The 25,079-nt window shown below is 37.9% G+C and overlaps 1 protein-coding gene across 1 annotated transcript in view; it reads right to left on the minus strand.

The window, feature by feature from the left end:
• WBP1L (WW domain binding protein 1 like) overlaps positions 1-13,514 on the minus strand; it is a 40,649-nt gene extending 27,135 nt beyond the window's left edge. Inside the window, exon 1 of the mRNA XM_026704692.2 lies at positions 13,383-13,514. Coding sequence (XP_026560477.2) covers positions 13,383-13,469 — 87 coding nt within the window. The 5' untranslated portion in view covers positions 13,470-13,514. The remainder of the gene's footprint in view (positions 1-13,382) is intronic.
• Positions 13,515-25,079: the final 11,565 nt, after the last annotated feature.

Raw genomic sequence — 25,079 nt, forward strand, 5'->3', positions numbered from 1 at the left:
CATGGGCTACAAATTCACTGATTGCTGCCATCTCATTGAAATGAAGTGAACTTTTTTTTTTTTTGCTTCCTCTCAGGGTGGAGAAATTACTTAACAAGCTATTTCTTCCTGAGCTGTTTTTTTAATAACACAGTGCTCACCAAAAACATGGTAACCATGGTTAAAAAGCTAAGATGATATTAGTTGATTAGAACCCTTTGGTAAACTTCTGCTGTTACCTGAAACTGACCAGTCTTTAATCAGTTTCACAATGATGGCTTTTGTTGCCAGGCAGCATAAAATTTTGTTCTAAATAATCAAAAATTGATTTTTTAAAAGTAGTGCTTATTACCGTCATATTTACAAATAATCCCTAACTGAGGCAAATGCGAAATGGGAAGGTCTACATTCACCAGCAAGAAAGTTTTAATAAAAAGAGAGTATCTTGGAATTTGGGAATATAACAGATTTAGTATACAGTATAATCTCCTTTAGAAGACCAGATATAAGCATTTCACTCATCATTTCACCTTATTTTGCCTATAAATAGTGCATGTATGTGAAATGTTAGGGAGCTATTGATCGTTCCTTTTTACATCATCTTTCAAAAGAACTATATTTCAGTTGTTTTAAGGCTAAACAAACTTGTTTAAGAAAACAGAAAATACATGACAATACAATGTTTTATCAGAGCCTGTTTAATTTGGAAAATTATTTTATATGAGCAAATGTATCTTTGTAGCTTGCCATATTTATAATACAAGCTTTCCCAATTTTCTTAAAAAATCAAATTTTGGACAAAAGATTCTACAAATCAAATATTTCTTCTAAATCATTTTGATGAAAAAATTATTCTAAAACTGGCCATTACTATGAAGCAGAAGAATGAGTAATCCTAATCTCCATTAACATTCCATTAGTCATTCAATGATAGGTAACAGTAAGATTGGCTTTCACTTATTTAATTATACACTGCCTACCTTCCTGACTGAGCATTCAAGAGGCTTTCCTTTAAGAGATCCTAAAATACTTCCCACATCTATTGTTTTCCCCATTCAGAATCCATTAAAAACTTTTTGCGATTTAGGTATGTTAAATTGTTTGCACTAAAATAATCTTCCCCAACTTGAATCGTTTTTGCATCGTTTTTTCTATTTTTATAGTATTTTTTTAAAATTTGTATATAGGATTTGCTTTATACGGTATTTAGGTGACCTGCTGAAAGTCAATTTTGATGCTCCCTAGCTCCTGCCCACCTAGCAGTACAAAAGCATGCAATATTGCAAGTAGATAAATGAATACCACTTTGGTAGGAAAAACCTAGCTGCGTTCATGTATGCAAAGAGTGGAAGCTGTCCGCTGGACCTCACCAGACATGAAGCAAGGTAAGGCAAGACCGGTAGAGAAGCCCAGCAAGCAACCCGAGTACTGCTAGGCAACTGGTGTAAGCTAGTTTGCCCCTTGTAATGCACTAAGGATAGGTGCGCAAGCGCTGAACAGAATGAACTAACAATTTAGGCTGTCCAAACAGCATTGTGTGTCTCGCACATGGAGATTTCCCTGACACTATATACTATACAGAGGTAGTATTCAGCAGGTTCTGACCAGTTTTGGAGAACTGGTAGCGGAAATTTTGAGTAGTTTGGAGAACTGGCAAATACCACCACTGACTGGAGTTTTTACAGTATCCTTCCCCTGCCACACCCACAGAACCGGTAGTAAAAAAAAATTGAACCCCACCACTGACCATATGCTAAGAGGAAGATTGAGGATATTTTTTATAGCAATAACATGAGGCAGGTGTGGCAAGGGATTCAACAAATTACCAATCATCAACCGACCAATGTCATCCCTGCTGAAGGGGATGCTTCATTGGCAGAGGAACTGAATCATTTCTTTGCTCACTTTGAAGTGGAGACATCAGACAGGTAAAATACAACCACCAGCCAATTATTGCACCCACCTCTTTGGTGAGGAGTATTCTGAGGGCTGTGGACCTTAGAAAGGCTGCCTGTCCTGATGGTATCTCTGGCCAAGTGCTTAAAGACTGTGCTGATCAGTTGGCTGGAGTCTTTACCAGGATCTTCAATCGGTCTTTATCCCAGTCCACTATTCCATCTTGTTTGAAGGCTTCCACCATTATTCTGCTGCCAAAGAAGTTCCCTATCAATAACCTCAACAATTACAAACCAGTGGCACTCACTCTTATCATCATGAAGTGCTCTGAGAAATTGGTCTGCTGGCACATCATTTCTGGTTTTCCGCATACATTTCATAAACACCAGTTTGCATACAGAAGAAATAGATCTACAGAAGATGCTACAGCCACCACGCTTCACACTGCTCTGACTCATCTAGAACAGTGGGGGTGGGGGGGAGCGCAATGTGAGGATGCTTTTTGTAGATTTTAGTTCTGCATTTATCACAATTCTTCCACGTAGACTAGTATCTAAACTTCTGGACCTTGGACTTTCTTATTCAATCTGCCTTTGGATTATAGATTTCCTGTCTGGCCGCTCACAGAGGGTCAAATTAGGTAATCATACCTCTTCAGCCCTTATTCTTAACACTGGTACACCACAGGGTTGTGTGTTGAGTCCCTTACTCTATACTCTTTTTTTTTTTTTGTAAATTTTGAGCTTTCACAAAAAAAAATACAAATAAAACATCTTTTTTGAAAGTAGCGTAATCCCGGGTTACATTTCTTCGTACAAATTCAATTTCATGCTCATTTTTATGTTCTATTCCATATCTTATTACTGTTTTACATTTTCTGCATAGTTGAGGAGGAGAGATGCGGCTCTCCTCAACCGTGCTGACAGTCTCCCCCCATCTTCACTACCTCTATGGGGTGGCTTAGCCCCGAAACCAGCCGGCTTGGGGCGCTCCAGCAGCGAGCCCGGACCGAAACCGCGCACGATCGCGGATTTCTGTCGCCGAAGGAACTCAAACCGGAAGGGCTCTTACTCTATACTCTTTATGTGCATGACTGCATTCCTACTCATGCTAGTAATACTATTACTAAATTTGCAGATGATACAACAGTGGTGGGAATCATCTCCAGGGGGATGAGTCTGACTACTGAGATGAGGTGGACCAGCTGCTTTCGTGGTGTGGAGACAATAACATCAACACCAATAAGACCAAGGAGCTTATAGTGGACTACAGAAGGAACAGATCAGACATCCAGCCCTTGCTTATCAATGAAGACCGAGTGGAGCAAGTGGCCAGTTTTAAGTTTCTGGGTGTTATCATAAAAGAGGACCTGGCCTGGGGTGCTCACATTGCAGCACTGGGCAAAAGGGCCCAGCAAGGATTATACTACCTGAGACTTCTCAGAAAACAACAACTGAATGAAAAACTGCTGGTGACCTTCTACTATTGCACCATAGAAAGTATCTTAACTTACTGCACCACTGTATGGTTTGCCAATTGCACAGTGGCAGATAGGACAGCACTCCAGAGAGTTAATGTCACTGCCCAGAAGATCATTGGTTGCCCTTTCCCCTCTTTGGAAGAGTTTTATAGCTCCTGCTGCCTTAAGAAAGTTCAAAACATTCTCAAAGATCCATCTCATCCTGGGCACCCTTTTTTTGAACTATTACCATCTGGCAGATGCTACAGAATATTAAAAACAAGCACAAATAGGCTGAAAAATTCCAGGATAGTTCTATTCCAGGGCAGCAACTCTTTCGAATTCTACTGCATAGTGCAGTGTTGGTGTGGTGTTGTGGGTTTTCGGTTCAATGTGTGGAGTGTGAAGGATGTGTGTTTGTGTTTATTTTCATGGTCATGATGTGCACTGAAGATGGTGTTTGATTTCATTGTACGAGGTGCAATGACAAAGTAAATTAAATAAAAAACTTCATTTAAAAACAAATATTTTGTAAAAAAAATGTGGGGCTAGGATCAGTGTTTTACCATGTCTCATGTATCTTCCATGAATCATCAACTACAGGAACCTGGGGGAGAAAAAGTATCAGTTTAATGTCAAATTTTCAAAATGATAGTCTGCTCCCTTCAGAACAAATTCAGTCTCCAGATTTCTCCAGATCTCTTTTCTAGGCCAAGTTCCTATGAGAAAAGAGTATTTGTTGCCTGGAATTAACTGCTACTGCCTACAAGATATACTTCACGCTGTGGGATTCTTGACCCCACATGTTACAATTTCTAAAACATGGTGGGATGCTTATTTTTGTTTACAATAGAGCACTGTGTCCCTGGGAGTTTTCCAGAAATGTAAAAGTTTGCCTAGTAGATGAATTCAGCTTGCTACATTGAAATAAATAGCCTTTGATGGCATTCATTTAGTTTTAAATCTATTTAAACTGGGACAGCTTCCAGCCAAAAAACCCTGGGGACTTCTATTTTGTGGTGTAAATAGTGAGAACATTATTTACAAGGAAATCTTATCTCAAGCAATTTCCCACATTCACAATGAGAAGTGAAAGCTATTAAATCAGTGTGGCAATCAATATATGCAAACTTATCAGTCATTAAAAAAATTCTTAATGTTTTTATGCTTTAGCCCAATTGAGCCCAAAGCTGTTATGACAGCTAACCTGGTATAATACTTCAAGTTGCTGCACTAGGAACAGGGAAACCTGAGATTTCATCCTCGCTCAACCACAGAAACTCACTGGGTAATATTAGGCCTATCCTTTTGTCTTAGTCCAATATACTTCCCAGAGTTGCTCTGCTGGGAAAAAACAGATGGAGAAAATCATCTGCACCACCTTAAGGCAGAATATGCCAAATCTCAAATAAACATATAACCCCGATAGGAAAAACAATAGAATAAAATGAAAAGGATTAACTTAAATGCAATAAGAAGGCAGGATGAAGAAAAAAAGCTTCCTTTCTTTCCAAAAGATACTCTTCCCACCTACCCACCCACCTTTCAGCCATACCTCTAAGATCAGAGAAAAATGGTGATTGCTTGCCAACTCCACCTTTGGCAACATGAAAGTACTGTATATCCAAGGAAAGCTGCAATGAGTAATGCTACAAAAGAGAAAATTGTTTTTTTTTCCTTGTTCCTTGTAGAAGTTGGCAAGAAAGATGTCTACAGCCCTATCAAAGAACTGAAAGATGCCTAGAGTGGCAGCTGCTCTGGTAAACACAGTATTATCACTGAACCAGAAATACACATTGAAACAACTGTGAAAGGTGGGCACACAGCATTGGTAAACAAGGCTCAAACAACACATGAACACTGACGGCAGATGAAGATGCCAGAGTATGCAAAGAGTAAGAAAAACAGTAACTCTGTAATGCAGTTAACAATACATCTCCAGCAGCAAAAGGAGAAACAAAAAGAAGGCAAGGAAGAGACCAAATGAATTAAAAGAATTACAGGGGGGAAAAGCATCCACTCAGATGCAGCTTAAGAATTAAACTAGATTTAGCTATATAGTTTTACAAAGTTTCAATTCTTCTCAGGAGTTTTCGCTGACAAGGGCCAGTCCTTCATTGAATTAACATCTGTTAACATTTGAATTCTTAAAGATGTGGGGTTCTTGCTTCCAGTTCCACATGAGATTAATACACTCTGCACCTGGCTGTTGTTTTTTTCTAATGCTGGTACTGAGGTTTGGTTTCTCAGCATAGGAAACATCAGGTTAATTAACTTGATTCTCTTCTGAAGACTGCATTCTAATCATGATTATACCAACCATAACAGATATACTATACAAATCTATTATGTAGTCTCGGTTAAGATATTAACTTGGAAGTCTCAGCATCAATCAGGAGAGTAGTAGCATTAGACTATTGTTAGTTTGAAGCCATCTATGTTTTCTATCAGATTTGAAAAGTACTGTAAATGAACTGTTCTTTCAACTTGGCTGGATTCAAGCCACATCCTAAATCATACACAATGGTTTATGTATTACAATTGCTAAGATTGTATAGCATACTATATTAAAAACTTAGTGTGATATATAAACCAGGCTTAGAAAAGGATATAAAATCTGGCTCCTAAACTTGTAATTCTTGACACTCTCCTTGCTTACTATCCCTTATTAAAATTAGAAATATCCCATACCCTATAATGCAGGAGTCCCCAACTCTTGGTCCATGGACCAGCACTGGGCCACAGCATGCCAGAAACTGGGCCTCACAAAGAAGTGAAGCCCCATCCACAGGATGCAGGCAGCAATAGCAAAACCATGACCCTTCCGGTCCACGCAAAAACCTCTCTCTGGGAACAGGTCGCTGGTGCCTAAAAGGTTGGGGGGCCACTATATAATGCAACTGTCCATTAGAAACTGTCAAAACATCATTTATCAAGAGACTAATGACAGATTAGGGTTAGTGTCACAGTAAAGTAAGAAAGTCTTCCAAATGTCCACAATTTCTTTTTCACTAAACAAATATTATTTTGTCTTTGTAAACTGTAGCTGAAATTGATTTTATTCCACAACTATGTTCGTATGATTTTTGCTATTTGGCAGATTTCACTGTTCTCTTGCATAATCCATAGTTCCCTTGGACTGGGAATGTTAACGCTGAAAGGCGAGACATAAATGTCATAACAAAAAGAGGAGGTCCTTTTCATTTCTCTATTAAAATAAACAGATTTCTATAAACAGCCCAACCAAGTTTCATTTTATAATAATAAATGTTAGATGTAAGTACTGAGTTCAATATTGAGTCTGAAATAAGAATGCCATCTGCTGGATACTAGTATTTCAAGGCTAACTTGTTCTGACCCAGTTTTGTTTGCAAGATTGGACATGACCAAATGTGCATGAACCAACAAAAAGCAGAAGCAATTATCTCAGATAACTGGAATACAGTTTTATATTTTAAAGAATGGAAGTTAAATCATTAAAGTTGAATTGTTAGATAAACTACTTTTGGGGCAATGGATTCACAAAAGCTGCTTTAGTTACAGAAAACTAAAACAAAAAGCATGATGTAACAAAAGAGAAGTGAAAAGAGGGAATTCCAAGTGACGTGAACTACCTGTTGGAAAAAGGGAATAGCATGAAGATATGTACATATATATCTCATAACTGAGTTTATAAGTAAGCAAGCATAAATATATTTATCTGTAAAGAAACCCCTTGATCCTAATGCTATTGGATGGAGCTAACTTTGGAAAGCTCTACGCTAGTTAGTTTCCTGCCACTCAGATACTGGGTTATGATTAATGCTGCATCTGACATACTGTTTATTTGCCAAAATAATGCTGACATTTGCAGTTACTCATAATACAGTAACTCACATATGTACTGCTCTGAGGGATTTTTTGTTATATCTTCTGGTAAAGGAAGCACACACTGATACAACCTGCTACATTTTACAGGAATTTTTAAATAAAATATTTTGTTTTCCTAGTATGTTCATTTCAGGGAGAATGTAGAAAGTAAAATGCTCTGCTATTAGGAGTTAAGCATGATTCATCTCTTTTGCTGTAATATTACTATAACTTATATTCTTTGTCATACACAAGATGGAAAGACACAATTGTCAAAAATTTCCATCTAATTCATAACACTGAATATCTAAGTAAAATAGTATAGTAATATCTAAGTAAAATAGTATAGTAATATCTAAGTAAAATAGTACAGATATAAAAGATATTTCATATCTAAATTACACAGAGCTACTTATGTGTTGTATCTCCCATAAGATTCTATTATGGCTAAAAACTCAAGCACACTAAATATTTTATCTCAGGTTGCATCAATGTATGGGATATAGGTACTTATCATATGGAGCATGCTCATTACAATAATAAATCTGTGCCTTTTGGAGGGACATCCAATCTTGGAACAGTTGCTAATTGACAATCTAAGTCAGGGGTCCCCAAACTTGGCAACTTGGGACTTGGCAACTTCAACTCCCCGAATTCTCCAGCCAGCTATGTCTTAAAGTTGCCAAGTTTGGGGACTTCTGATCTAAGTCAAACACTACCAGTACTGTAACTCATCTGTCAAAATGTCTGTTTTGTCAAAGCAATAAAGAAGTCTCAAAATGTCTGTTTTGTCATTTAGCAATATAGAAGTCTCAAAAATGGCACAATCTTCAAATGAGTAATAGGCTGTGACTTAAAAGAGCCTCTTTTAGTTTAAGATAATAATCTCATAAAATGATTAAAAAGTGAAAGGCACAACTTATTCTGTGCTACACATCCTCTTCATGATCTGTTTTCCATGTTACCTTCTGTGATAATGAGAAATGATCATCAGTTGCTCTCCCATATTCAAATTGGGAAGCAGCATTCAACATTATCAACCACTAGACAACATGTGACCTGCTGTGCCGTTGTTTTAAAGGGTATTTCCTTACCACATCCCTCCAAATCTTCAATTAATTGCTGCCAGCTTCCCCCACAGGACTGAAAAGAGCCAGACACATAACAACAATGAAAAACTTTTAGTGTACTGCCTTCACTGGAAAGGTTCTTAAAATTCAGAGATAATTTTGCCTTGAAAATAGCTCATGTTGAACAAACATGAGTTGACCAAATGAAATATTTTATGACATTTTATATTATGTTATAAAATGTTTTATAAAATTTGCCAAATTTTAGTTCCACTGGAGTCAGGAATTCAGATTTTGGATAAATTCTGTAAATTAGCACATCTGAAGTACTGCAAAAAAATGTTGCCCTATGATTCTGCCATTAAAGGTTACATATAAACAGGTGAATTTTAACAGTATAGAGATTGGTAGAATCCCATTACCTACAAGGCAGGATCACAAAATCATAATCTATACTTTTAAATATTCGTTTAGTAGCAAGTTTCTCAATATGACTTTTCATATGCATCAAGAAACTTGATTTTAGGACATGACTCATTGTAAAACTGTCTTTCATTAATTATTTTGTTCCTCCATATATACAGCACATGGTTCTTATTGTGACTTTTCTTTTATTTTCAAATAATTCAAAAGCATCCTCCATATTTTAAACACAGCAAAACTCTTTTACACCATGCGTATCATTGAACTTTATATATACTTTATATATACTTTATATATTGACAGGTTTAACATTTTACCTTAAGCCTTGTTACATTTAACCATGTTTTGATGACTAAATCACAATTGGTTGGGTTCCCTAACACTAAACTAAAGTCATACAAAACACACTAAAAACACACTATGTATTGTGTCCCTTAATCTGCAATCACAATCTCCTGTGGATCGTGAAAAAATTTCTGGCTGGTCAGAAAGACTGCACACATGAGAGGGAGGACAGCATCTGCATAGTTCCAATTCCTAGAAAAATCAAGAGGAAAGGAACACGTCATGCACAATTATTGGGAAACAGTGGCAAGACATGTGCACTTCAGAACGGGTATGATAAAATGGCACCAAATTCAACATGTTGGGTAGCTGCAGGTGAACCAATATGCTTTCTTGGCTGCTTTTGCCATTGCCAAGAATCTTTTCAGGGCTTTTTTGCTATCTGATATGCTACCTGTGACCACCTGGCCTCCTAATAGCAAGGTTTCCACAGCACTCCAACCAGCTTTCTTCCAAATATGGAGAAAACTTCAGATTCTATCATGCCTGGCCATCTGGCATCTGAAGCTTCTACAATGCAGTGTAAAAATTCCACACAAAATTCCAATACTATTTCATATACATACAAATATTGTCAATATTATTACTTTACAGGGATTGTAGTACTACAGATTTTGAGATTCCTTATCTTAACGCAATAAGTAAATTGAGGCAGTGGCTAAATAAGATCACGAGTGAAATCCAAATTAGATTGCATTTTTCAGTAAATAGAACAGTTGTAGTTCTACCTTCTACATAGTACAGATGTTTTAGATTCAGCCTTTTATTTAAAAAAGTCCATGTACTATAACTGAAAATATGTAGGTTCTTTAACAAGTTTAATAAACAATGCAGAAGGTAATTGTAAATGTAAATAAGTATACATTTTCCCAAGGTAAAAGAATTACCAGTTAAAGTGAAACATTACCTTGCTCTTAGAAACCAGAAACCATACCTTAGACATGAAAAATAGGCATGCCTTTCCTTCAAAATATGTGTATGGTTTGCATGTCATAAAGAGAAACTTCTTTTTCTGATTCTCCTCCTTTGCAGTCTTCCCCTCCCCCCCTCCCAAAAATGCTCAAACAAAAAAAGCTTAGTAAAAATTGAAGAACTGGGAAAGAATTAAAGCTAAACAAGGTTAAATGTATGTGCAAAACGGCAATGCACTTGAAATAATTTAAGTGCTGTAATGAATAAGCACAAATAGTATAAGTAAGTTTGAAATGCATTTGACTTTTTGTGATAAAGACATTATTTAGATGAGTTAACTGTAATTAATGTTTGATACTAGTTCTCAGGTTTCTCTATCCCCAGACTTTTAAGTTTAAGGATATTATCCTAAAGGTTAGAGATAAAATGCCTAGGGAAGAGTACAATGTTTTCTACTATTTCTGGAGATTTTCATCAATTGCATACATTCACTCATTCAGGAAAGAACTGTTATTTTGCTTATAAGCATTTTATATCTGATTACAAAAACTATGGAAACTTTGTCTTAAAATGAATTTCTTTTCTGGATGTGGAACTAATTCATACTTAGGTCTAGCTTATAAAATACACATGTCACATGAAGGAGAGACATATATTATTTGCAGCATTTAAAATAAAGAATTTGCAGTTGTAGTTCTCTCTCTTATAACAGGATTCCTCAAACTGTTGGGATTACAAATTCAGGAGATGTGACACTGACAGTCAACTTATCAAAGCAAAGTAGAAGTGAGGTCTGACAGAGCTCCAGCTTTATCTGCCCAAGTATGCATGCAAAACTAGAGTCTTATCAAAATTCACTCCTGTTCTACCTGGACAACCTGGATACAAGCTAAACAAAGCAAAGAAGAAAATCTGGATAATGATTTGACAAAGATCTGGCTTTATGTGCATATACCACTTCTTCATTGTCCAAACTCATTCTCTCTGCTTTGATTAGCAAGCTTGTCTAAACGAGACCCTAACTGAGTTCTGACATTGCCCCAGGTCTACACCCATAGGGCTTATGATTTACACACCCAAAGTTTAATCACTGTCAGAACCCAAACCCTGAATGTTCTGAATGTTCCTGATGTAAAGGGCAAATATCAATTTAAAAAATGAACATGGAACAGGAGTAACTAAACGGGAATTAAGGAATTACTGTATGCAAAACTATTCACTTTTATAATTGATTAAAAATATTCAATGTTATTTAAATTACTCCAAAACTATATCATGGTTTTAATCTAATTGTAGATAAAAACCTAATTATTTTAATGAGCATATTTCTTGCGTTATCCTAACCTTAAAATTAGTTTTATTCCAGGTTAGGATTCATACAATTTCACATGTTTTAGAAGATAAGGGCATCGGTTAATTTAATGAGAAGCAGTTTCACAATGAGGCAGCAGATCAAGGGCACATTATTTCTCAACCTAAATGCAAGGTACGACATAAAAAAAACAACAATTAAAATGACAATATTTGTGTTGTTTAAATAATTTTCCTCTAGGAAACTAAAAGTGATAAGAGAATTCTTTACCAGTCAGTGTATACAACTTTGCTACATTGAGAACACAAGGACATTAACTGTTCTGCTTTTTTCAAAAGTTTAGCAGACAGGTTCCAGATACAGAATTTCCAATATATTGGTGCAGCTGACTGTCCACAACCAATCATTTTATTTCAACTCACAGACTAATATAAATATTGTAATTATTATTCTAATTATAAAAAACAAAGAAATCATATCCATGGAATAAGGTGATAAAATTAACATAAAATTAGAGTACAGGAATGAACACACAAGAAAATCCTATAAATTTGGTAAAGTTTAAATCATTATAATAACTAATCTTAAATACCATAAATAAGATAACTATAAAATTGCATATTAGAATTTATAAAATACTACATAAATGTAAAGTGCGGCACCTTATATTAAGTCTAATACTTGCAGAAGCCCTGGTAGGATTTATGGCCCAAGTAATTACAACAAAGAAACAGCAAAATAAAACACAGAATGGCAGGTATACATTTAAAAGGGAAAGGAAAAAAGGAGGGAGGAGGAAAAACAAAGAGAAAATATACTCAGTTATGGAAGGCTAGACTGTCTACAAATAAGTCCCTCCTATTGCCAGAAGTCAAAAATTGTGGTGCTTGAAGTCATACAGACCAGTTGCCAGCACCTATCAGTTGCCAACTTCAATTATCCCATGCCTTTCCCCTTTGAGGAAAGGTCAAAGATAACTAGAACTTGGAGTGATTGCCTACTGACACAAAGTCAGTTCATAATCTAGAATCTGGCAAAAACCAGGAATACAACAACAAATACCAGCTTTCTCTTGAATCAAATGAAGATTGAGAAATCATTTTTTATTATTTAATAATCACACTTTCATGGTAGCAATCGTTGAATTCTTGACTTCACACAAAGATGAAGCTTTACAAAAAAAATTAAGCAGCATCACTTTTTTGATATTTCTTCCCAGTTATTAAGAAGATTGCAGAGATCACACCTGTTTTAGCTTGGTTCACACCTGCTGTCCAGAGTTTAGCGAATCGTGGTTCACTAATTCCATTACCTGGGTTTACACAACGTACTGACTCCCAACAATCACAATTTGGTCTACCATTTTGTTACAACAGTAGTCGCTTTCACGCATTGTGCTAAACCACAGCTTCCTCAATCCTTAGTTTACCACATATACAAGTATGGACTCAGAAGCAAATTAAACCACGAACTACCATTTACAAGCTAAATCACGAACAACCTATTCTGACTGAAAATACGTTTCCACCATGGCTTTGGCCCCGGTTAATGCCTTCATAATTTAGTCAATACGATTTTCTGAGTTTCTCCAAAGCTCTGAACCATCAACACTTCCCATAAAGGATAGGTTTACCCAAGGCTAGGCTAGGCTAGGCTAGGCTAGGCTAAAATGACATCCGCTAGTTTTTAGTTTAGGGCGACTATGTTCCAACCTATCGTAACGACGAGGCGCTACACTTAACATTTCCCACGTACAGCCTGGTTGTATTTCAGATGCTGAACACCAGGGATAATATAAACGTTTTCTACAAGCACGGTTATTTCAAAAGATTCGCCCTTTTCTCTAAGGAATTTCAATTGCAGTCACCATCACGCTTTCTGAACCAAGCACTTTCTTTCCAAGCTTTCCTCGCTTCGGAGGTCTTTTTAGAGCGGCCCCAATCCTGTTGCTCAAGACTCCCTGCGAAATGCAAGTCCCATGCGGGCAGAGGCCTGGCCTCGGTTTCCGCTGCCCTCGCTCTGCCTTCCGCTCTCGTTCCTGCCCGACCCGACCCCCTTCAGCCTCCATGCCCTGCCCTTCGCTCTCCTCGCCTCCCAGCCCGATCCCCTTCCCCGCAACCCGTCACACCCGTCTTACCTGCGCGGGCTCCGTGCTCGCCGGCATCCCCTCGGGCAAAGCCTGGAAGAGGAGCAAAGCCATTGCACCGAAGAGGCTCCGCTCCATTCCCCCCCACCCCCCGTTCCCCAGCCAACTTCACCCAACTACTGTGAGTCTGGCCGGGAACGAGCGTACCCCAAGAGCTTACTCCACCCATGCCCTGCTTCCCATTGGGTACAAAAAGGCCCGTCCTCTCTTCCATTGGCTTTCGCAGCTGCTGTTTAAAATACGGCTGTGGAAATGGGAGTATTTTCAGAGTAGGTTCCGCCTTTTTCGCCCACGGGGTGGGGGGCGGGGGAAATGAAGCGCCGAAACGGCCATATTAAGTGTGGCGGAAGTATGCATAAGTGGCGGAGGCACCGCGTTTCGCTATTTTCTTTAAAGAGACAGAAGGCAGAGAATGGAACAAAGGAAGGTGCGATTATGTCCTTCGAATTGGGACAAGCGGTTAATTGTAAGAAACAGAGCGGAGGAAGTGAAGGACGGAAGAGAGCTCTTCTTAGACCCTTTGATTATGCAGGAACGAGAAGGGTTCTTCTCTAAATAACGTCCTTGGTCATAAGAGCAAGAAATCCAAGGCATACAAGCCTGGCCAGACAGAACAGGCAGGTACAGTTATATATGGCCCACACATTGTCTGGTTGCAAAAGTAAAATGCTAAGAAAAGCTAACTTATTGTCATTCGTACGTTTCATTTAGCTTACCACTGATGTGAAGATGACCGAATGGAAGTAAGTGACAGAGTTCATACAGTACGCTAAACCTTGGTTTACTTCACAATTCTTAATTGTGTTAAGAATTATTTGCATTCATCCTAAATCATTACCAAGTTTGACAACTCGCAGTTGCTAGGTTGACACAATATGTTAAGCAAAATCGATTTTATTTACTTAGGAGATTATTGTGATTTGTAGCTTAGGTTCATAACTAAGCCAGTCAACTATGGCATCCTAACCTTGGCCATGTTGGCTAGGAATTCTGGAACGTGGAATCCCATTTTTGTGGAGTAGCAAGCAGGTTAGGACAGGCACTTCCAGAGGTAATCTTCAACTTGCGACCATGGTAAGGACTAGAATTTACATTGCTGTACAAGTTAATTGTAGAGTGAATCAAGCCCAATTTTATTATCTTTTTTGCCATGGTTGTTAAACAAATCACTGCAGTTGTTAAGTGAATCACACAACTGTTAAACAAATCAGGCTTCCCCCATTGACTCTCCTTGCCAGAAATCAGCTGGGGAGGTTAGGGTTTCGCGCGTGTGCTGCAGCTTATACAAATGGAGCTTCACGCGCTTGCCTACCACTTACGGGCCCAGTTCCCAAGATTGCAGACTGGTACAAGCAGGAGTAGGATTCTACCAGTTTGGACCGGTTCTATAGAACCAATTATTATGATTCTGCGCAGTTCGAAGAACTGGCAAATTGTGCCCCTAGCTGAGCCCTCCCCTCTCCACCCACCCCTCCCCTCCCTGTCCAGTCAGTCCTTATCGTGCGTGTGCAACATTGCGCACATTCCTGACATCGCTGACTGTGTTTGCCCCCACCCAGTCACTCCTTAAGGTATTTCTTTTTTCCCCTCCCAACAATCAGCTGTTCTGATGATCAGCTGCGCTGGGATCCCCCTCGCTGTCTTACTGCATTGCCCAGGAGGCTTCCCTGAGGCCCAAGAGGCAAAAAGGGGTGCGTAGGGGGGCTGTGTCCCCCTGCTCTGTTTTTTGCCTTCCTGAATCCCAGGGAAGCTTCCTGGGAGCAAAAGCGTGCCCCCAGGAGGCTTCCCTGAGGCCTAAGAGGCCCCAAAATGGAGCACAGGGTGGTGTTGCGCATCCTCCCTGAGCTTTCGTTTTTGCCTTCCTGGGCCCCATGGAAGCTTCCTGGGAGCAAAAATGCCCCCGGAGGCTTCCCTGAGGCCCAAGAGGCAAATAAAATGGGGGTGGAGAATGCTGCAAAAAAAGCCATGCCTATCCAGTCACCTTGTCATGCCCACTAGCCACGCCCACAGAACCGGTTGTTAAAAAATTTGAATCCCACCCATGGGTACAAGTCTGTAAACCAGGGTTTGGGACCCCTGCACTAAACTAGATTTATTGAATAATTCACAATTATCTAGGTCCATACAGCACATTGTAATAATTATGGGTTTATATCACAAGTAAACCAAAAAACCAAATTGTACATAATGTATAGTCAGTATTATAATATCTGGTTTTGCTGAGTATAATAAGAAAATTATGTTGCCTCATAACGATTCCTCTGACTTGAAGAGGTGATTGCATTGCTGATTATTTAATAGACAAAGGTGCTTTATCCCCTTGGTCCCACAAAAAGTATTTAACAGCTCTGGTTCCCTTAACACTCCAGATATTTTTTTTCATTGCTAAATCAGAGACCATAAATAGCATGTATGTATTCTTGTTTTCCCTCTAGCTCTTAAAATGTAATGAGTCAGACATAAAAATTTATTTCCCAGCCAGGTTTTGTTTGAAAACAAGGGACTCAACTGCAGTAATAATAAGGGTTATTTTTTTTTACTTTAAAAAGGCAGGAAGATAACTCTTCAAAGGCTCTGGAAGGCTATGTTTCTTGGAAGAGGCTATGATGGGAAAAGAGAATTAAATACAAATACGGGAAATGGAAACCCAGCCCTTGAAATCTGAGACACTGACTTTGCCAAACATGTAACACATTTCTAAGTAATTCAAAATGTCTTTAATACGGAATTCAGATATGAGAGTAAACACTATTGAAATAAATAAAATTGCATTATAATGTAAATTCTTCAATATTACATAGGAAGTAAGCTTAGTAGTTTCAGTCTTTTAGTGAAAGAGAAATCTTCCTCCTTCACTAGAGTAAAAAAAATTCTAAAGTATGTTTGTTTGGATAAAGATACATTAATATTATGTAATGTGAATACTGTTGCACCATGAACTAAACATAAAGATTCTTATAAAGCAACTGTGATAACGACTGTGTAATGAACTTGAGAAGGAGAAGGGGAAATATCAGTGTCAAAAAACACCTAAGTTTGTTGTGTAAGAAGGCGAAGCTGTTGTTGGTTCTATACAGAAAACATGTTAGGTACCTCCCTTCATTAGCTACAGCAGAAGGAGAAAAGGAAAACAGGGACACTCCCTCTGCAAAGCTCAGAAACCAGCGGCTCTGGGCTCTTCTGGCTCCCAATACAATTAAGTCCAGAGGCAAGCATTCAGCAGAATGAGCAGAAGACTTCCAAATTCAGCAGCACTGGTTTGCAACTTTTTGAGATGAAATATTATCTAAAGAGCATCATTTTCTATTTAGTTACAATATTCAGGTTTAAATAACTAATGGCACCATTGCTTTGGACTATATCCATTTTAGATGGTTGTTATAAAAACTTTGTTCTCAAGAAAGTTCTGCTTCCTTCTCCATTTTTATGTTCTTTTTATATTACAACTTTTGGGTTAGATAAACCTAAGGCAGAGATCAGATCTATTTGTTGTTACTGATTTCTTGGGGGTGATTTTGTGTTCAGATAAATTCATTCCCATCTATTTGAAGATGAAACATTATTTGTCCACTCAGCCTGAAGGCAGTTAAAGATGCCTTAGCTCAGGCTGTCAAACTGGCGGCACATGGGCCAGATGTGTCATGCGCAGGCGACGCCCGCCTGGCTCCGCAAAGGCACAAAACACTGCGATACATCACGATACATCACATGATGCAATCGAGTTTGACACCCATGCCTTAGCTCTAGATGCTGAAATCTGCAATCCAGCAACTGGTATTTTCCCTGTGAAAGACCAATTATGAAGTAAACATCTATTACAGGTAGTCCTTAACTTATAACCACACTTGAGCCCAAAATTTCTGTTGCTAAGTGAGACAGTTGTTAAGTAAGTTTTGACCCTTTCTCGCCACAGTTGTTATCACTGCAGGTGTTAAGTTCATAACATGGTTGTTGACTTTACTTGGAAGAAGGTCACAAAAAGTGATTGCATATCACTGAGACACTGCAGCCATCATAAAAATGAGCCAGTTACCAAGGATCTGAATTTTGATCAGGTCACTAGGGGAATGTTGTAACGGTTATAAATGTGAAAACTGTCATAAGTCACTTTTTTTCAGTGTCGGTGTAACTTCAAATGGTCCCTTAACAAAGTCAAGGACTACCTTTGGGGATATCACTATTTTTAAAAGACAACAATGCACTTTAGAAAATAGATAATTCTTTGACTTCAAGAATTTCCATTATCTTGCTTGCTTTTATAAATTAAAGAAAATCCTATATAGGCCATTTTCCACATCACTGCCCCAAAGCTTTTTAATCCAATTTGAAGTGATAAGTACAAAGAACCAAACCATTGTTAAGCCCTCAGCTGGTTACAGGATCTATAGCAAAAGAAAACATCTTTACCCCATAGGAGAAAATAATCTAGCAACTTGGCAATTTATTTTCTATTGAGGAGAACTGGCAAATCCATCAGGACTCTTGTCTTTGGACTACTAAGGGGAAAATGCAAAACATTCAGTTTAATGTGTCTCAATACGACCTGAGCTTCAAGAGCTGGGAGAAGGAGTCAAGATTTGTTGGGTTCTTACTGCAGATGTTTCATTACCAGGATAGGTAGCATCAAGGCATGAGAGAGTAAAGCTTACCTTTTTATCTAGCTACTAGGGAAGATGTGGGCTGGACTGTTGGTTTTTCCCCTTGACCTTTGATTATAACATATATTCAAAACCAGTGGGGAGACAGAGGGAGAGAAAGATGTCTTTAGACATGGAAATGGAGCTAGAGAAATACTAAACAAAGAAACTTAACTTCAGACCAGTTCTTGCTATATACCAGGGTTTGAACCATAAATAGCTTCAGCTTTCAACCTAGCAAAGACTCTTCTTGTGAAAATGCCCGTTCTTTATAAAGATAAGTTTCCACAAATACTTCCAAAAATGTCTAGTATTTTTGCTGTCTTACTGTATTATTTCTTGTTAGTGCCATGTGAATTCTTTTCAACAAGCTCTGCCTTAAAAGCCCTCATCTGGATTCCCCAGTTGGGTAAGGTTAGACAAGTGGGGAGGTATAGCTAATAAAGTGATACAAAGTTCACCCTTCATGCTCCTTGTCTCTCCTCATCATGAGCAGAATCGTGGGAGAGGCAGGGAAGGAGAAGGAATAGCAGTGAGGTTTTCTTTTCCTGTGGGTAAACTCTGACATTTTGCTATTGTGATTGTCAGTGGGAAACTAGTGACTTGGTCTCTGCTAATCAAATAATCAGCTCATTGGTGGAGAGTTATTTGCTTAGCTTTCTGCCATTAATAGCAGTGGGAAATCAGGCATCTTTTCTTAATTTGCTGACCAATAAGAAAAATAGATAAGGCTGCTTGCTGCTTCATTTTGCATTTGGTAGGTCTAGATGATTAAACTGTAAACTATTTCATATACTATTTCAGTGTCTGAGAATACAGAAAATAACTAGAGATAAGTCCCTGAAAAAGTATGCATTGTCACCAGGCTGAACTGCATAACCAGACTGATCCTCCATGATAGGACATTAACTATTTCTTAAGGGCAGGATTTACAACATTTGGCTTTTGCTTAGTCGCAGAACAACAGGAAAGGAAGACCCACCTGTCCTTTCCTGCTGGACATCTGGAGAAGTACTGCCAGTCCTTCTAGGTAGACCAGACTAGGAACCAAAGTCATGTAGGCTAATTCTACTTTTATTGTAAAGTTATAGTAGCAGAACTTTGCAAATCTGAATCAGAGGTGATATTCAGCAGGTTCTGACCAGTTCTGGAGAATAGGTAGCAGAAATTTTGAGTAGTCCGGAGAACTGGCAAATACCACCTCTGACAGCAGATTTTACAGTATCCTTCCCCTGCCACGCCCACTGAATTGGTAGTAAAAAAATTTTGAATTCCCCCCACTGATATGAATGCATTTGTCCCTTTTCTCCCTTTATCTTTGTGTGAACTAGGGAGGGGCTTGCCTGAGATGTTTACAGTACATATGTACATACCTGCCCTCAGATCACATTTCTTTTATCTGACCACTGCCTGAGCAGCAGCTTTTCTTCCTATCTCTCAAGGTTACCTTTGCTTATTATTTACCCTGGCCCAATCAGTACTACTATCCTGTCTGCATCTAGTATTCCATTTCATAGTAGGCAAATACTTCCACTTCAATTGGCTATTGGTCTTTTGGCAGGAATGCCATTTACCTTCAGTTATGCTCTCCAATGACCATTTTCTCCTAGGTTGCTATTCCCTTTTGAAGGGACCTTGGATAGTTAGAAAAAAAAATTAGTTTCACCAATGAACTGGTGAAATGATAGTATTTTATCTTATTTTTCAACTTTAACAGTAAAACAGTGAAAGGTGGTTTTTAATTTTTAGAAAAACAGAATAAAACTGACAAAGGTTTTAACTATTTCTTATTGTAGTTCAAGAGAAGAATGGTAAAAAGGTGATCTATTTTTTCTTTTTACTGGTTCATTGATGGATGTATTGTATGGAGAGGTTTCAGTTACAAAGGGGAATCAATCAAGGAATTCATACAAAGGCATTTCAATTCACCGTGGCCAACTCGCCACAGCCAACTTGGCATGGGACAACTTACCACAGTCAACTTGCTGTGGGACAACTCACTATGGGACAAGAATTACACTAATATCAAGAAATAGATTCATTAAAGAAAGGCTGCAAAAGGAGGGATAGAGTGAAATGTGAATGACAAAAATTAAAATAATTTGTTATTTATTTTAAATAAATTGAATTGTTAAATTGTCCTGTGGTGAGTTGTTCCACAGTGAGTTGGCTGAGGTGAATTGGCTGCAGTGAGTTGGCTTTGACGAGTTGTCCCACCCCACTCCAATTCTCCAATGTCTGTCCATGGAAAGAATAATAATTGCTGCTTGCTTTCTCATCGTGTATGGGAGGAGTAAAGAAGTAGGAGAATCCATCAGTTTGGGACTTTGATAAGTATGGTCAAGACAGGCTATAAAACAGAGCATGGGGTGGAAAACTGGAAAGGAATTTTGTAAGCCAGATTAATTCCCACAATGGGAGGGCAGCAGCCAGAAAATCCCACTGTTAAGTCAAACAGACCATGGTATCTCTCCTCTGAAGTTGAGAATTCAACATATAGACACTCTGCAACAGTTCCGCAGAGATCTCTTGGTAAACAAATAAATATAGAGCAATTGTTTAAGAAAGCTTGGAGCCAAGTTAGCTTTGCTCACTACTACCAGCTAGGTTTGTGACGAAATTATCAAGGTCTGAATGTTGCTGTTCAAACATAGACAGATGAGGAGCAGAACAGAACTCAGTGTTCCTCAAGAAGAATTGGCACAAATTCAGATATAATTTTGTGTCCAGTGTGTATTGGAGAATCTTGTTCCTATGGTAAATGAGAGATCTTTGGTATAAAAATCTGTAACGTTTGTTTGTGGGTATAGGACAACCTTCCCCAACTTATCTTGCTGATAGAAACCTCCATTACCCTAAGCCAGGGGTGTCAAACTCATGTCGTCACAGTGGTGTCATGTGACATATCGGGACTTTTCCCCCCCTTCGCTAATCTGGGCGGGGGCATGGCCAGGGCATGATGCATCCAGCCTGTGGGGCAGGAGTTTCATATTACATTTTATATTACATTGGTAATATGAAGGCAGTAATCATACATCTCTGAAAAATATTCCATTGGAGAAGATTGGTGTAGGATTAGTATCTGTGTGGAAGAAAATTTAGACTGGAAAATTACCAGGTGGCAAAATATTTCAACTCTCTTCTCTGAATGCTGTTGCTCTCATGAAAGACAGACTCTGCCTCTTTCCTTGTGACTGATAAGCCATCATGGATCTCTTATATTTTACTTGGTTTTCCTTAGAGTTTTCACATTTCACAAGTTGTATAATTCAGTTACTTACTGCTCACTATCAACAATGAAGTATAATCACCAAGTATATTATCCTATAATTCAAGTGAATGTAGAGTTGAAGTAAAACTAAACTTTTTTTTCCCAAATTTAGCTGCTGATGTATGTAGATTATATCATCAGCACAGAGAATTGAGACTTTTTTTTTAAAAAAAGAAGCCTTAATCTTGCATTTGTGGAGCTCAAAAAAAAAAATCCTTCAGTATATTTGAAGCATTCTAAAGCATTGGATGCACTATATTTCTAAGTATTATTTAGCCAAAAGTGCATATTTAGGATATCTTCACTGATATTAGTTATAGCATTACTGTTTAATGGCCTTGAGCTTTGTAAAGATGTTTGTTTGTACATTTAAATTACATTGGCAGGACTTTGCAGGATACTGAAGTCGGAAAAGCCATACAGAACTGATTACCCTATTTCCGGTCTAAAATAAGTTTTTAGAATGTGGCTGGAACTGTGAGCAAAGGATAGATTTGCTTCCTCCATGTGACTCAATAGGCACAGATGTCAACCCATGATTTATTTCTAACTGAAATTGTTCAGCTTTATATTTCAGGTCTTGATGAAATGTTCCAGTCATTTACAATTGCCAACAATCAAACTAGTAATTGCCAAGTTTCTGTAAACAAGCTAGCTGATTGACATCTTGTGGCACACTAACTTGAAATATTGTTGGCACATACCATATGTTCAAGTACTATCTTGTTAGTTATAGCCCATGTAGCACTTTTGGATAGGAGTAGAGATCCAGCATGTACATACAACTTCAGACTTGGCTTGCCTTGGGTGTTTTTCCTATAGGAATCTATGCCATTGAAACAAGTAGAATCGTTTGTTTTGTTTTCAGAAAGCTAAAAAACAAAGGATGGGTTTTGTTTATTAATTTTCCCAGCTCTAAGCATGGAATGATACCAATTGGATTTGTAAGAACATAGTGACTGGATCATACTTTGTACTAAATCAAGGGTCTTCAAACTTGGCAAGTTTAAGACTTGTGTCCCAGAATTCCCGAGCTAACATAACTGGAGGAGGAATTCTGAGAGTTGAAGTCCACAAGTCTTAAAGCTGTCACGTTTGAAGACCCTTGTGCTAAATTATAGCATGATTTGTTTGGTTTTGGTATAGGTTGCTTAGTGAACTCAGACAATGGTAGGCTATTAAACAGTACAGAGTTCTTTCTTACCTCATATTGATATGTTGCCAATATAACTGCCTTTTGACATACCATGTAGGATTTGTGATTTCAAATAAATATGTGGTATAACTATGCTGAAATTTTGACTTATCAATTCATTAATTATATAAGTATACTACCAAATCTGTTAGGGACTCCTGGCAGTTTATAGGAATCCAAAAGAATTGCACATCCACGGTAACATGTAAGATTTTTGTGTAAGCTGTGGCACTAAAATGCAACTATTTTTATCATTGGCATTTCTGAAAAAAGCCAAAAGGAATGAAAGGCTATGACTAACATTGAAACAAATTCAAAACAATGGGTATCACAATACAGGTTCTGCATTTATTTTCAAAGATAGAGTTTTCCAAATTCTGGAATTGCTATCTTCTCTGCTATATACAGTCTGAAATTCCACCCTAGTAAAAGATTGACTTCTGTAATCCAAAACTTCTAAAGAAACCAAGCTATATTGATATCACAGTACAGTATCACTGAATTATATTGTGCTGAGATACAAAATCCTAACTAAGGTGGTATGAAAACGATGGGAGAAGGAAGAAAATAGAGAAGACATTACTTAATTATGCCTTTAATATTCTATTATTTTACTCTTCTCAGCCATTTCAGAATCAGATAAAGAACTGAAGGGGTGGGTGGGGAGTGGAGAACAGAGACTGTCATAGAATAAGTGTTTGTTGGACTGGTGACATTTACATAGCTAAAAGAGAAGGAAAAACCTAAGGGGAAAAGATAACAGGCTACTTAATATAAAGCAATCAAAAGCAGAAAAGTAGCGGAAAATCTGGTGCACCCACATTCCATTGGAAAGAGAAAGGGAAATTGCAGGCTGAATTCCCAGATGATCTAAAGGGTTTAACTTGGTTTACAAAGTTTAGTAGTTGGATTTACAGACTATACAAAGCCAAAATGTGGAAGACACATTATTATTTAATATGATGTATGAACTTAGTCCCAAGTTCACTGGTAGTCTTAGGAAATGAACAATAGGGTTGCAATCTAATTTAATTCAAGGATTCAATTTAAGAAATGTTTATTCATAATCATCTATTGGTCTGTAAGAACATTAGAAGGTACATAATTTCAAATTTTTTATTCAAATTCTCCATTTTAGTATGAGCTGAATTAATATTATACAAAAACCCAGCGCTTACTTTTCAGAAAGACCCTGAAGATGTGGTTTTGTCAGTAGACCTGGAGACCACGAATGGAGATAAAGCCGATCAAGTGGTTAATTTGTGTTGCTGCTGCCATGCAGGGGGAGGGTTATAAGTTTTTCTGTTCTGGATTTTTAAAGTTGTAAGCTGCCTAGATTCATCTGGGAGTTAGGCACCATGTAAGGTTTTGTAATAAATGAATAAATTTATACAGTCTTGGTCTGTTCAACACTTTCCTGCTTGGTAAAGAATATTTTGCTTATCCACCCAAAATGTCAAGCATTACCTAGGGCATTGTCAAACTCAAGAATTAACAGGCAGAAATTCAAAACATAGCTCTTTGATAAGCTTGCTTTATTAGGGATACCTGTTCTAGAAAAGGCTGCATTTCAACAAAAACCAATATTTTTGTTCAAATCTACCACCTTCTTTTCCTGCCTGTGTGTCCTAACAGACTGACAGCTGGTTAGTTTTCAGAGAGTTGCTTGACACCCATTCATTGTTACAGTAAGGAACCTCTCGCGTTCTTGATCCATTTAGCCTTCATAAAATACTGTGTATGAGACAACATGAGAGTAATAGAGGCAAAACATCATTGTCCTTTCATACAATTTGAGAGGTGAAAGTACTAGCCATTTTGGAAGAATTGTTTAAAGTTTGTCTTGTTATATTGAGAAAGAAAGGATACTGGCCAAACACCTATCAGTAGGGTCAGTAGGATTATATGATCTGTGATCAGTAGGTTTATGAACTGAAATGAAAGCATAAATGAACTGTCTCACTCCAAAATTGGGACAGGAAGTTATGCAAGATAGAGGCAAACAATTCAGCCAACTGATGTAATTCTCTACCTTGAAGAGAGGTGGAGATTCTTAATAGACTGGAATCTCGTCTCTTTTAACATTTAGCTTAAAGAATAACAAGCAATCTAATACAAGATAAGTATTAGGAATTCAATAATAGCTTTGGTTTCTGAAATTTTGCTGCTGCAGCATTACTTTTTTTTTTTTTGCAGCTAACACAGGAATATCACATACCACAAATTATTATGAGTATTATATTGGTTAACTCTGTTGTTAAGCTATAGCTATGGAATTCAAGATATTGGAGATTGTAGCTACCATTGATACTTCATTGGAGGGTGAGATAGAAAGGTAGTGCTAAATACATTAAGGTGAATTAATCTCTACTTGATGAAAAATAAACTCACATAACCTTGGAGCTTAGAATTTGTACCCTCGAGGATCGGAAGTTGGCAGAGTCATTGGGCTATCAACCCAGGCCCTCCTCAATCAATAACATAGACAGCTAGCATGCAACAGTTAAAAACGAAAAGGACTGGAGCAAGAGTTGGTTCATAAAACATAACCTTGCTAACCTTGTTATTATAGCTTAAATGGAATG

This window comes from Pseudonaja textilis, chromosome 4, assembly GCF_049901715.1.
Source record: "Pseudonaja textilis isolate UNSWEBS1 chromosome 4, rPseTex1.2, whole genome shotgun sequence".
NCBI classification, from domain to species: Eukaryota; Metazoa; Chordata; class Lepidosauria; order Squamata; family Elapidae; genus Pseudonaja; species Pseudonaja textilis.